The sequence below is a fragment of the Atractosteus spatula genome, chromosome 8 (genome assembly GCF_055471065.1).
Source record: "Atractosteus spatula isolate fAtrSpa1 chromosome 8, fAtrSpa1.hap1, whole genome shotgun sequence".
Lineage (NCBI taxonomy): Eukaryota > Metazoa > Chordata > Actinopteri > Semionotiformes > Lepisosteidae > Atractosteus > Atractosteus spatula.
Genome location: NC_142713.1, coordinates 33,888,670 through 33,900,302, shown reverse-complemented (window position 1 = coordinate 33,900,302; position 11,633 = coordinate 33,888,670). Strand labels below are relative to the sequence as shown.

At 35.9% G+C, this 11,633-nt stretch overlaps 1 protein-coding gene across 1 annotated transcript in view; it reads left to right on the top strand.

The window, feature by feature from the left end:
• Positions 1-11,633, top strand: part of arid2 (AT-rich interaction domain 2) — an 81,844-nt gene extending 70,211 nt beyond the window's left edge. Inside the window, exons 16-21 of the mRNA XM_088923050.1 lie at positions 4,628-4,785; positions 5,400-5,538; positions 5,626-5,708; positions 6,986-7,109; positions 9,672-9,763; positions 10,370-11,633. Coding sequence (XP_088779176.1) covers positions 4,628-4,785; positions 5,400-5,538; positions 5,626-5,708; positions 6,986-7,109; positions 9,672-9,763; positions 10,370-10,481 — 708 coding nt within the window. The 3' untranslated portion in view covers positions 10,482-11,633. The remainder of the gene's footprint in view (positions 1-4,627; positions 4,786-5,399; positions 5,539-5,625; positions 5,709-6,985; positions 7,110-9,671; positions 9,764-10,369) is intronic.

Here is an 11,633-nt window from a genome sequence, read left to right as displayed (position 1 = left end):
CGAACCCTCTCAAGCTCAAGCTCACAGCCCTTACCGCTACTCCACACTGCAGTCTGGAAAATTATGTACCATAGGGGTCTCACAGGGGATGTCTCTTGGAACGGGCTAGTTTCATAAGGCTCGAACCTGTGATCACAGCTCAGATTCAACCTGTACCCAAGTGAGTGCCTTGACCAGTTGTTCCATTTGGGAAGCCCCTCCACAGCCTCTTCTTGACTGATTTGAGTTGGTCATTGTCATGGGTCTTGCAATGGGATGAAAGTAATTTTACTGTTAATCTGTGAGAGGTGAAGATGCTCCCTTTTTAGAATGGGAGAGCATTTATGGACAAAAAAAACTATTTCTTTTGAACTCATCTCACAATGGTTTCTAGATAACTTTTTCAGTGCTGTAATTGTGACCATTACAGATGTCAGTAACAAGCAAATGTATTAAGTACATTGAGAAATTCAGTGGGTCAGTAAGTCAACAGTATCTTTTACACTTATTTTTGATAAAAACAGTTGAGTAATTCCTCTTTTGAAGCTGTAACAAAATGAAATGCTAGTATTTTGAGAACTCTGGTGATTGCTTCCTTGAAGTTTTGAAGTGTGAACCTAAACTAAACCAAGACTCTTTCATTGACAGTTTGAATTTCTTCTCCTTCTGAAACCAAAACATATGGTTTTGATTTGCCAGTGTTTTAATCGGTTGCAGACATCAGGGAAATGAATGAGCAACACTGAACTATTAAATAAGTTCATATGACTTCCCTCCCTTGTGTGTTAGAGGTACTTTACTTTATGTTCAATAGTCAGTGCTGTTTGTGGTTTACGTCCCTTCAGTATGATGACTGTTCATATAACCCTTCAGGTTGCAGAAAAGTGGTAATGCTTAGCAGGTCAATGTAAATACCCTGGAGGTTTTTCCCCAGGGATGTTTTGTTGCCATATTATTTTTGTATAATAGTAGCCAGAAAAAAATTGTAATAATTGAGGTCTATTTTTGGAGAACCTTAAATTTATTTTTAAACAAATCCTTAAATGTATATTTAATTTAAATACACTTGCAAAATTAAAATATGTAATTTTGTATAAAATTCTCTTAGAATTGTAGGTCTAAAGGTTCCTTTTTTTGCCCATTTAACTGTCATCATTTTCACTTCTTATTCTGTGTTTGAAAGCATATTATCTCATTTTATCCCCTTCTTAATTTTTTAAAAGTTTAAAATAGTAAGTTTTTGAAAAAAATACACGCATGAGAAATTTAAATTTATTCATTTTATGTTCCTTTATTTTATCATTTACGTCATTTGGACTAGTGTGCTAAAATAAATACAATTGAATTATTCCATTTTGCGCTACCCATGCCAATGCCACCATGTTGTATTATTGTATTGGAATCGGTTTTCTTTGAAGAATATTCCAGTCTCTGCTTTTGATGTATCCAGCAAAACATGCACAGAGCAAATGACTTGATACATTCGAGCCTGATTGAAAAAGACCTGCTTCACTTCCTTTCTGATCCTTTGTTTTTAGAGCTTGTATTATTCTTGTGTTGTCTTTCTATAGCCACTGTGTTTCTTTTTTTACCTTTAAATGTTTTTTCAGCTTATGTGGAGACTCTCAGTACTTATAGTCATGTGCGTATGGTACTAAAATTAGCTTTCAGAGACATTAAGTTTATGACCTTGGCTTTCATTGATTTTGCTACAACCGTGCTTTTACCATGATGACTACCAACACTTATTTGAAAGCTACGGAAACTTAATTGTAGACTGTAATTGCACCAAGTCCGATAAATTGATGTTCCTAAAAATGATTCTCTGCAAGTTGACTTCGATGAATGTGGTCAGCATAATGTGTGTTCTCTAACACTGCAAGTACTGTAACTGCAAAGAAGTGCACATCAGATCATTTCTTCTATTTTGGAGAAGGTCACTGAGCTTGTCAATATAACTAATTTCTCCATTAAAATTCTACTTCAAATACACTCTTTCCCCGGGTTATGCAGGATACAACTTAAGCAAATTTGACTTAACATAAAAACCTCCAATGGGTAACAATTTTTTTTTCTCAGTAGTTTTATATACATGTATGTGGGTGAACAGCATGGAGTAAGTGTGATGTGGTCTCTGTCTTACTCTTCAGTTTTGCTTTGCTTTTGTGCACTTGTGGTAACTACGGCATGTTATCTTATGCTTTTTCACTGAAATCCATATTGCAATCATGTAATGGAAGCATTCAAGTGATTTCATTATATTTGTTTTATTGTAGTGTAGAGTAATGAAATGCACAGTTTGTATAATTTCATTTAACAGTAATTCTAGTTAATTTACTGTACTATATATGTTTTAAGTTGTGCTGTATTTGGTGTTTAATTATTCTTATTATCGGGTTTTAAAACAATTTTTCATTCTTCATTTCATGTTTCTCCCACTGTGTGAAAGAGGGAAGTTTCCTTTCATTCTTTATCTGCTAGTAACTGCTAGCTGCTGCTGGGTTCTCTGTCCTTCTCTACCCCTCTCCATCATTAGCACACACATCTGTTAACCATTAAAGGACAGTAATCTCTGGTGAGCTTGTGATTGTGCTCTCCAGTCTGCCCTTCCTCACTTGCAGACACAGTTGGGACAAATAAGGGAGGATTGCTGCAATATCATGAATGGTAATTATATGTATTCACGAAACAGCTACGAAAGTGTCACTTTCGACATCCATAAGATTCATGTAACCTAAAGATTTGAGGAACTGAACCCTTGCATAACCTGAGGAATGAGTGTAGTGTAATTGGTTAAATTTTAAGTTAAAAAAGGTTTTGGTAAGAAAATGCCTGTTTTCACAACAAACAGTTGCAACAGAGGTGTATAATGGAACATTTATGTTTATGAAAATCAAAATCACTGTGTAGCATTAAGACTTATTTTTTAAAAAACAGGCTTTAAATAGAATAATAGACTTAATTCAGTTTTATTTTAATCTAAAAAAATGTTTTAGTGAGTAATTATTTTTATTACTAAATTACAAGACGTTATTAATAGCTCTCTGTTTGTGCCAAACGTTTTTTGAACTTGGACCAAGGCCTCTTCTAAATTTTAGAATCACTGGGAATCCCCAGGCAGCAGTGGAAAACTGTCTCATTGCCACCAGGGGAGTGACTTGGCCTGGGTCCTATTGGCTCCCGGTAAAATTAAGACACCTGTGACTTGCCAGACACCACTAGGCTTGTGTGGAGACATTAGAGAGGGACTGAACCTTTGTATGTCACAGCTGTGCTTGTAATTTGTCACAAGTCAAGTGGCTTCTTTATTGGGCAGAAAATAGGAATGATGATATGTGGATATTGGGGCGTTGCTGTGAGCAGAAAAAATTGGCAGTTCGAAATTGGCTATGTATATAATCAACAAATTACCCATTCTAAGTGTCTAGTTAAATTGACAAATTATAATATTCTGTTCTACACAGGTGATTTCAAAACTAATTTCAAAACTGAAGTATTGTCAATCACTGTGAAGCCACATCTTCCTCAGCAGTTTCATGTCATTTTAGTTGTTGCATAATGGGGAATAAAAATGATTTTTTTTTAATTTGTAATATGTTGATGTAACTAACGTGTCAATACATTTATTGTAGATATATTTTAAGTTATAACTATTAGAAATATGACTTTTTCAGATAAGTGTATCTTTATTTGAGCTCTGACATTTTGATCCACAATCTTGGCTGAGCTTTGAGTGATTACAGAAATTACTTCTGAGTAACTCCACTTGATGAAGCACTGCAATACAGCGGTCAGCCAGTACACTGCCATGCTGTATGTTTCCCAGGGAGGGTGAGAGATTCATCTCACTCAATAGCAGTTATTGCTTTCTATTAACGACACAGTGGTATCTGCAAGACTACCAGCACTGAGCTTCCAAGCCATACAGCAAGTGTATGCACCAGTCAGCTGCACACCTAGCAGTTTCCTTCATGTCAGTCAGAATTCTTATGTTAATGGAGAGATGTGTGTGAAAACTCGAGGTATTATGATTCATAGCTGGAGGGCGACAGTGTGGATTTGTTTACACTGTGAAAACTGGAACCGTTAAGGAACTGTCCACAAAGAAAGACAAGAAACATCTCTTATCTGTTGAGCATAAATTGTATCAGCCTGAATGTTCTGTGCCGTTCAGACTGCACTGTCTGCTAGGTTTTTTATCCCACTATAATGTATAATTGTGGTTTAAGTAGTCGGATTATCCCAAATTCATTCTCATTATTTTCCTTAACCATTCATAATGTTTGCCCATGTAATGAATTATCTTAATCAAATGTGGAAAAATGTTTGACAAACATGGTAAAACCTTTTATTGGAGTCCTCCAAACCATTTTGAAACATACATGATTTCTCTAGAGTGTTTTATTGACAACATTACTCTGTTCCACAGAAATAGTCATTCTTTGATTAAAAAATTGTTTTATGTCAATATCTACTAACTACTAACAAATGTAGGTGTTAGGTGGGAGTTTAAGGAGTTCCTTTTCAGAAGTGTGTTTTCTAATGGGCATTGTGTTTTCCATCTGACATACATTGTCACCTAAGTTATACAAGTATAGCAAACAACTCTGATGATAAATCAAATCTTCCTGCTCCTATCCTTGTGCAGCCTTCATCCATCGTATCACCACCTCCACCACAAAGTGTACAGGCATGCCAAGTGAGCTCAACACCCCCGCCTCCTGCAAACCAGGCCTCAAGTGCACCCTCAGAACATGTCAGGAAGCCTGGGCAGAACTTCATGTGCTTGTGGCAATCATGTAAAAGGTACCTATTTTTTCCTCTTCCTGGAGCTCAGGAACTGCTTTTGGTTGCTGTGTGTACTATATAATTGTTTTAATCATAAGCATCAGATTTATTTAACAGTTTATCCTTTTGTTGGTCTTTTTATAGCACATATTCAGAATCAGTTTAATTTGAGTTCATCTCCTTTCTGGCTTATGGGAAAATAAGATTGACTTCTTTACCTTTCATTAGAACTGGAATGTGTGTTTACTACGACATGTGGCGTATCTCCGGAATGTGTGAAACATTTCGGGATTAGTCCATAGGATGACACAATTCCTGTTTTTGTTTAGTTTTGGCTTTCTGATGTTCTTTGTGCTGTTCAAGGGTGTCGCTTAAAAATAAAGAAAAAAAGATCATTTTGGTCTTTACGGGACCTCTACAAACACATTATTGAGAGGTTTTAGTCAGTACTGAAGCATTTCTATCCTGCCTGCATTTTCAGTTTTACCCAGATGCTTCCCAGCATTCAATAAGCCAGAGCAAGTATAGTTTGTATTTTGATTTTTGTATGCAAAAGCAGGACTTTTTTTTCTTCTGACCAGTTAATTGTTTGGAAGAGAAACTGTGACTCATGGTTTTCTTGGTCATTTCAGATGGTTTGACACTCCGTCTCAGGTGTTCTACCATGCAGCCACCCAGCATGGAGGCAAAGAGGTTTATCCAGGACAGTGCTTCTGGGAGGGCTGTGAGCCATTCCCTCGCCAGAGATTGTCCTTCATCACTCACTTACAGGCAAGAAATCTAACCTCTTACCGATTACCATTTCTCCATAATGTTTCTGCGTTTCCTAAGAAGTGCTAATGGTGTTTAATCATGCAGGATAAGCACTGTTCACGGGAAGCCCTACTCGCTGGATTAAAGCTAGAAGAGCTGGCGCAAGGTGGCAATCAGAAAACTTCCAAGTAAGATTGTTTCTTAAGACTTCAGTTTTGCTCCTGGTTTTCAAAGGACGTCTTCTAATTATTTTCCCTGTACCTTCAGTAATTTCTGGTACCTTATTGAATCCTCCCAACTCTTGTGTTTGTTCACAATTGTATTGAAGGTTTTTTACATGTGAATGTGAATCAGACAGGCCAGTAACACCTGTTTCATTGTCACAGATGTCTTAAAACAAGCTCTTGTAGTAAGCAGTAGATCAGAATTAATTTCTACTCATGTCAAGATTTTTTTTTGAACAGTTATTTCTTTTTTGGCATTTTATGGACAGTGTGAACTATTCTGAGAATTGTATGAGAGGCTTTCAAAAGGAGTACTGAGTTTATTCATTAGAAAAGTGAATTAACATCATATGGTTGGGCTTTTCATGCTGAGAAAAATCATGCTTTTTAAAAATCTCTTGCTATTCCTAGTGTATATATCTTGATAATCTTAATGCACTCCTTAAGCACTTACATTTTTATTGAAATATACAAATCTATTTACAGTTTATGTAAGAGTTACAATTTAAGTACATATAGTTTTAAGATACAACATTTGTGTTAAATTATCACTCCGGATCATGTCACTTCCATTGTTGTATACTTCATATAATAATTATGATTTAAATCTGTAAAATTATTTCTTTCCATGTCCAGTACAAAGTATATGATAAAACCTAGTTTACAGGTTGTTTTTAATACCGTAACAATTTTGGTCAAGATAAGAGAAAAATACTGCTCCTCAGGAATCATTATAATGACAAAGCTAAAAAAACTATATATACAAGACTGAAAACATATAAAGTCAATCCTATGATCTTCAGAATCGACAATAAAATATGAATTAGGACAGATGTGGAAACTGAAGAACTGCCTTTAAAATCGAGGTTGGAAAGCACGTTAGATTAAAGGGTTGTGGGAGTACAGAACTAGGAGTATACCCTGATGTCCTTCAACAACTGGATAAAGTAGCTAATGAATAGAAAAGAGCTACACTAGATAAATGGCCTCTTCTAATTTGTAACCTTTTTTAAGTCAGAATGGAGTACTGAGGTGATGTGTTGCTTAAAGGTTCATCGTTGTTTGATATTATGGAGACACTAGTAATATTGCTTACCAAATAACAGAGTAATTGCAAGGCTGAAGCTCCTGCAGCTGTTAAATGACACAGTGACTGAGACCTGATTCTCTCCATGAGTGTAATTTGTTCAGGACATGGAAATTAACACTGTTTACACTGTTCTATTTTTTTCCTTTTGTAGGCAACAGCCAGCTGCAGGTAGCACTTCCACCCCTAGAGCACAAAAGGCCATTGTAAACCATCCCAGTGCTGCCCTCATGGCACTTCGAAGGGGATCCCGAAACCTAGTGTTTAGGGATTTCACAGTGAGTATTAATGGATACCTCTCTCTGAACATAACTTCGTTAATACTAGCCTTTAGCAAGAAGCAAAAAATATAGCAGCCAGAGAAAAAATCTTGCTTACCAGCTTCTCGTCTTCAGTAACCCAGTTATGTTTGTAAGAGGTATATTTTTAAAAGAATTAAGTGCAAAAGTTTGACCGTTTAAAGTTCATTTAAAAAAACATGACAGTTTTTATGATACAGTAAAAAAAAGAAAACAAGTTTCTTTCTTCAGAACAATGTAGCCTGCTGTTGTGATGAGGTCACATACACACTCACCTTGATTCCAGTCCCACGCTCTCAGCACATGATTTATTGCTGGTGGATGACGCATGTGGATAAAGGTGGAAGGCACATAGTCAGATACAAACATAATCAGAAACAGCACATACGTTACAAAAACATCCACATCCTCCTGATCAGTAGTACGATGAGAGTCTTGTGTTCTTGGTGTTAGAGACCTCCACATGCTTTAGGTTTAATAGTAACAAGCAACTTTGTGATTGGTTAGATGTGAACAAGCGTCTATGTCCTGTGTGGCTGGGTTAGTAGGAGTTTTTGGAGGAGAGGTTTTGGTTGAGGTAAAAGGAGTTCTTGGAGAGGTACTCTATAGAGAGTGCAGAGAGAGTTAATAGTGGAGGTAGAAAGTGGAGCAATGGTAAAGTATTGCTGTTGTAAGGATTTAACATTCCACCTTACCTTAATCCGCATATAGTTTGTTTTAACTTTCTTTTTTATCACACTTAGTGATTCTGTTCGTCATACCAACTAATATACTAAGCTGATCAATTAGAACTATTTTGGGAGACCATATTTTCTCCATCGATGGGACAGTCTCAGATTTTTTTTTAATACACTTGCTGCCCAGCTGTTTATTCTGATTTAATCTGGGATATTTATAGTTATTTTTAGTGTTAATTTACAATAATTGTTCTGCAATGGACAGGCGTCCCATCCAGTGTATAGGCCTTGTGCCCGTTGCTTGGATGGATAGGCTCCAGCTGCCCCATGCTACCGTGTTTGGAAAAGCAGTTAGTAAATAGGTGGACGCAAGCAACTCTTTCTTAGCCTCTGTGTAAACACATATAGAGACATTCATTAAAGTGCAGAAATCTTCCCTTATTTGCTCTAGTTGTGTCTGGAGTGAGGAAGCAGAGACAGGAGAGTAGAATTGTGGGCTCACCAGGGTTTATTGTCCTGTGATGGTTAACATGTGTGCGCTAAAGTTGTAAGAGGTAGAGAGAAAGAGAAACGCAGCAGCAGCTAATAGTCCATGATGTATAGAGAAAAAGAAAACTTCCTTTATATATGGGGAGAGAAATGAAATAGCAATGGACGAAAAAAAAGCCTCCTATAATTAGTATAATTAAATACTATATATAACATACATTTAGTAAGTATACAGCAAAATGAAACATTGGAGAAAGATATTGAACTTTTAATGAATTTCGAATTAATATATTTCATTGCCCTACAAGGTACGATTCTGTAATTAAACACAAAAGAAAAACACTTTGGAGCTTCCCTTACATGATTGCAATACAATTTTCTGTGGAAAAAGAGCAAGACAGCACATAGAATGTAACACAACATAAAAACACAGTGAAACTGAGAGTAAAATGGAGCCCTGGTGGTGACTTATGCATACTCTGCATTAATAAACCATAGAAGGAACCTGCTGAACTACTTGCTCTTAACAGATCTAATGTAAACTTTCCATAATTCAAAGGTATTACTGTGGGACCCATGGGAGGTTTTTTATGTAAAGTGAGATTTATGTAAAAGTGGACATCAAGACTTACAGTGCCTTGCAAAAGTATTCAGACCCAAACAGCATATTGCAGTTTTTTATTTTTTTAGGAATATTTTCTAACATAAACCGATGTCACATTAAAATAATTTTGAGTTTCAGTGCTTTGAAATAAAAGTATCACAGAGAACTAAATTTCAATGTAGGATTTGTAATTCAGTAAAATGAGAGAATGGGTCAGGGGTCTGAATACTTTTGCAAGGCACTGTATGTATCCCAGGAGAGGGATTTTCACTCAAGTAAATTAGTACAAGAGTCTGTATTTGTATTATTTATGCTCCCCATTGAGCTCACTGAAATCTGTGTAATCATTTGAGATGCTTTGCTTAGTAACTGAGCTCTTATTTATTCTTATTCTTTAAGTTCTGACTTATTTTTTTATATTTAAGTGAATTCTCCATTAGATTAAAACTTGCTCAATCCAAGAAACATCTACTTTTTTTTCCTCCAAAATCTAAGTGAGAGTCTGATTTGACTCCTCCTTTGTCTAGCTGAAACAAAGTACTAACACTCTCAAAGTGCACAAACGTAAGCTGCTTTTATTTTAAATTTGAAAAGAGATTGCTAGTATGCTTTTGGTTTTTGGTTTATGCTTTATGCTGACTTATATTTATTAGCCAAAATTAGACATTGCAATTTTGTTGCAATTTGGAAGACTGAAGAAAAATTAAGACATGTAATTGGTTGATTTTAGCTAGACCCACATTATTTTAAAGTATTTTTTTTTCTATTTAGGATGAAAAAGAGGGACCAATAACCAAACACATCAGGCTGACTGCTGCCTTAACGTTAAAAAATATTGCAAAATACTCAGACTGTGGCCGAAAGTAAGTATAATGCTGGATAGTTTTAATTAAGACTTTTCATGTGAAGATACAGATATATCAATTAATACAAAATATCAATGACAAGACAAAACAGTATCTGAAATTTGTCAGCTGATAGTGAACTCACATATGTCTGTTGAAAAACCAAGAGTTTTTGTAGACTCATCATTTTCTGTGACTAGAAAGTGCAAGGAGGCAATAAAAATGGCAACAAAATGCTGTATTAAGAGTTTTGATTTTAAGTGAAGCAATGTCAAGTTAAATTTTAAACAATTTATTACTTAGACTTCACTTAGAATGTAGTGTACAAAGTATTGTGTTGTCTACAGCCAGTTCTTGGCTGGTCACATGGTGAAGCTGATCCCTGTAAGTAAGGAATAAAATTCTTAGATCATTAAGCTACTAGATGCCAAAATGAGCAAGATGGGCCCAAATGGGCCTCTCATTTTTATGTTATGTAATAAAAGTGAATTATAAATATGGACGGACATCATTCTCAGATTCCTTTTACATTGTCAACATGTGTTTTTTTTCCTTTTTGGTTATTGAAGGCCTGGGTGTTTCTTTAATGGCCCCTTGTCTCATGCATGTTTCTTTCCTGTGCAGGTTGGTGAAACGGCATGAAAACCACCTGTCCGTACTAGCTCTAAGTAACATGGAAGCTTCCACCACCCTTGCCAAATGCCTTTATGAACTCACTCATTCCCTTCAGCCCTGAGTCCGCGTCAGGACATAAGACTCTTAACGAGAGGAAAGTCTTCATTTTTCCCCCACACCAGAGGAAAAAAAAGTTGAAACAAAAAAAGGAGGAAAACCACATTTCAAGTACTATTACTGAAGATAGAGTCTTAATGGAAAGGAGACCGTAGGCTGGCATATTTATCTGCTCCCGTGATGCAGATTGTAAGCTTTGTATTCTGATCACTGAAAGAATCCCTTTGTTCTTCATACAAACTGCCATGGGATCTTCCACCAGCTGTCTGCAGGATGCCACTCAAAAGCAGCTTTATCCTAAAGGAAACTGGTATGATCAGAATTCAATACCATCCACATTGGAACAGATAAATTTAAATATTAAAAAACTTTACAATCAGACAAGATATGAGCATTATTTTTATTCTTCCCAAAACGAGCACATTTTTATATTGACGGAACTGTTTGACTAAGATGGGTTGAATACATGTTTCAGCACACCAGAAATAAGCCCTCTGGTTTTTTTTCGGGGGGGGGGAGGTTGCCGGGGGGGTGGGCACCAGGGGACAACTGATGACTAGCTACGGATCGTGTGTTTTTCTTTAGAAATTGGTAGCTTGGTTTTCTTACTTGAGCCGATATATTTTCACTTATTTATTATCAAAATTACCAATATGATTAAATGAAAACCTATGTAAATATTTGTGAATATATATTAAAAAACAACTTTCATGCCACTGCAGCCACTGGAAACACACTCTGTGGTGTCATAGAAGCATTATTTGGGTAGGTTCCAATGATTTTTTTTATGATCCCAGTCACTTGTATCAAATATGATTATATACTCCGCAGTGGATGAATGTTAAAAAAATCTGTGTAAATAATTCTGCAAAGGTACTGATGCTGTAAAGTTGGGGGGGAAGAAACAGTTTTTGTGGAACTGTGATATTTTTTTTTGTATTATAATACCTTGTAGAACTCATTTTGCTGGCTGAAAGAGTATGGAATAATATATCTCATGTCATTTTTGTAGAAAAAAAAATATTGAAGGTATTTTTTGGTTTTTCCCTAACATGTATCCACTGTAAACGTTTTTGTCACAGTACAAGCACAATGCTTGTACAAAATTATTTTGTATTTGTAAATTGGTTTAAATACATGGAGTTTTATACAGGTT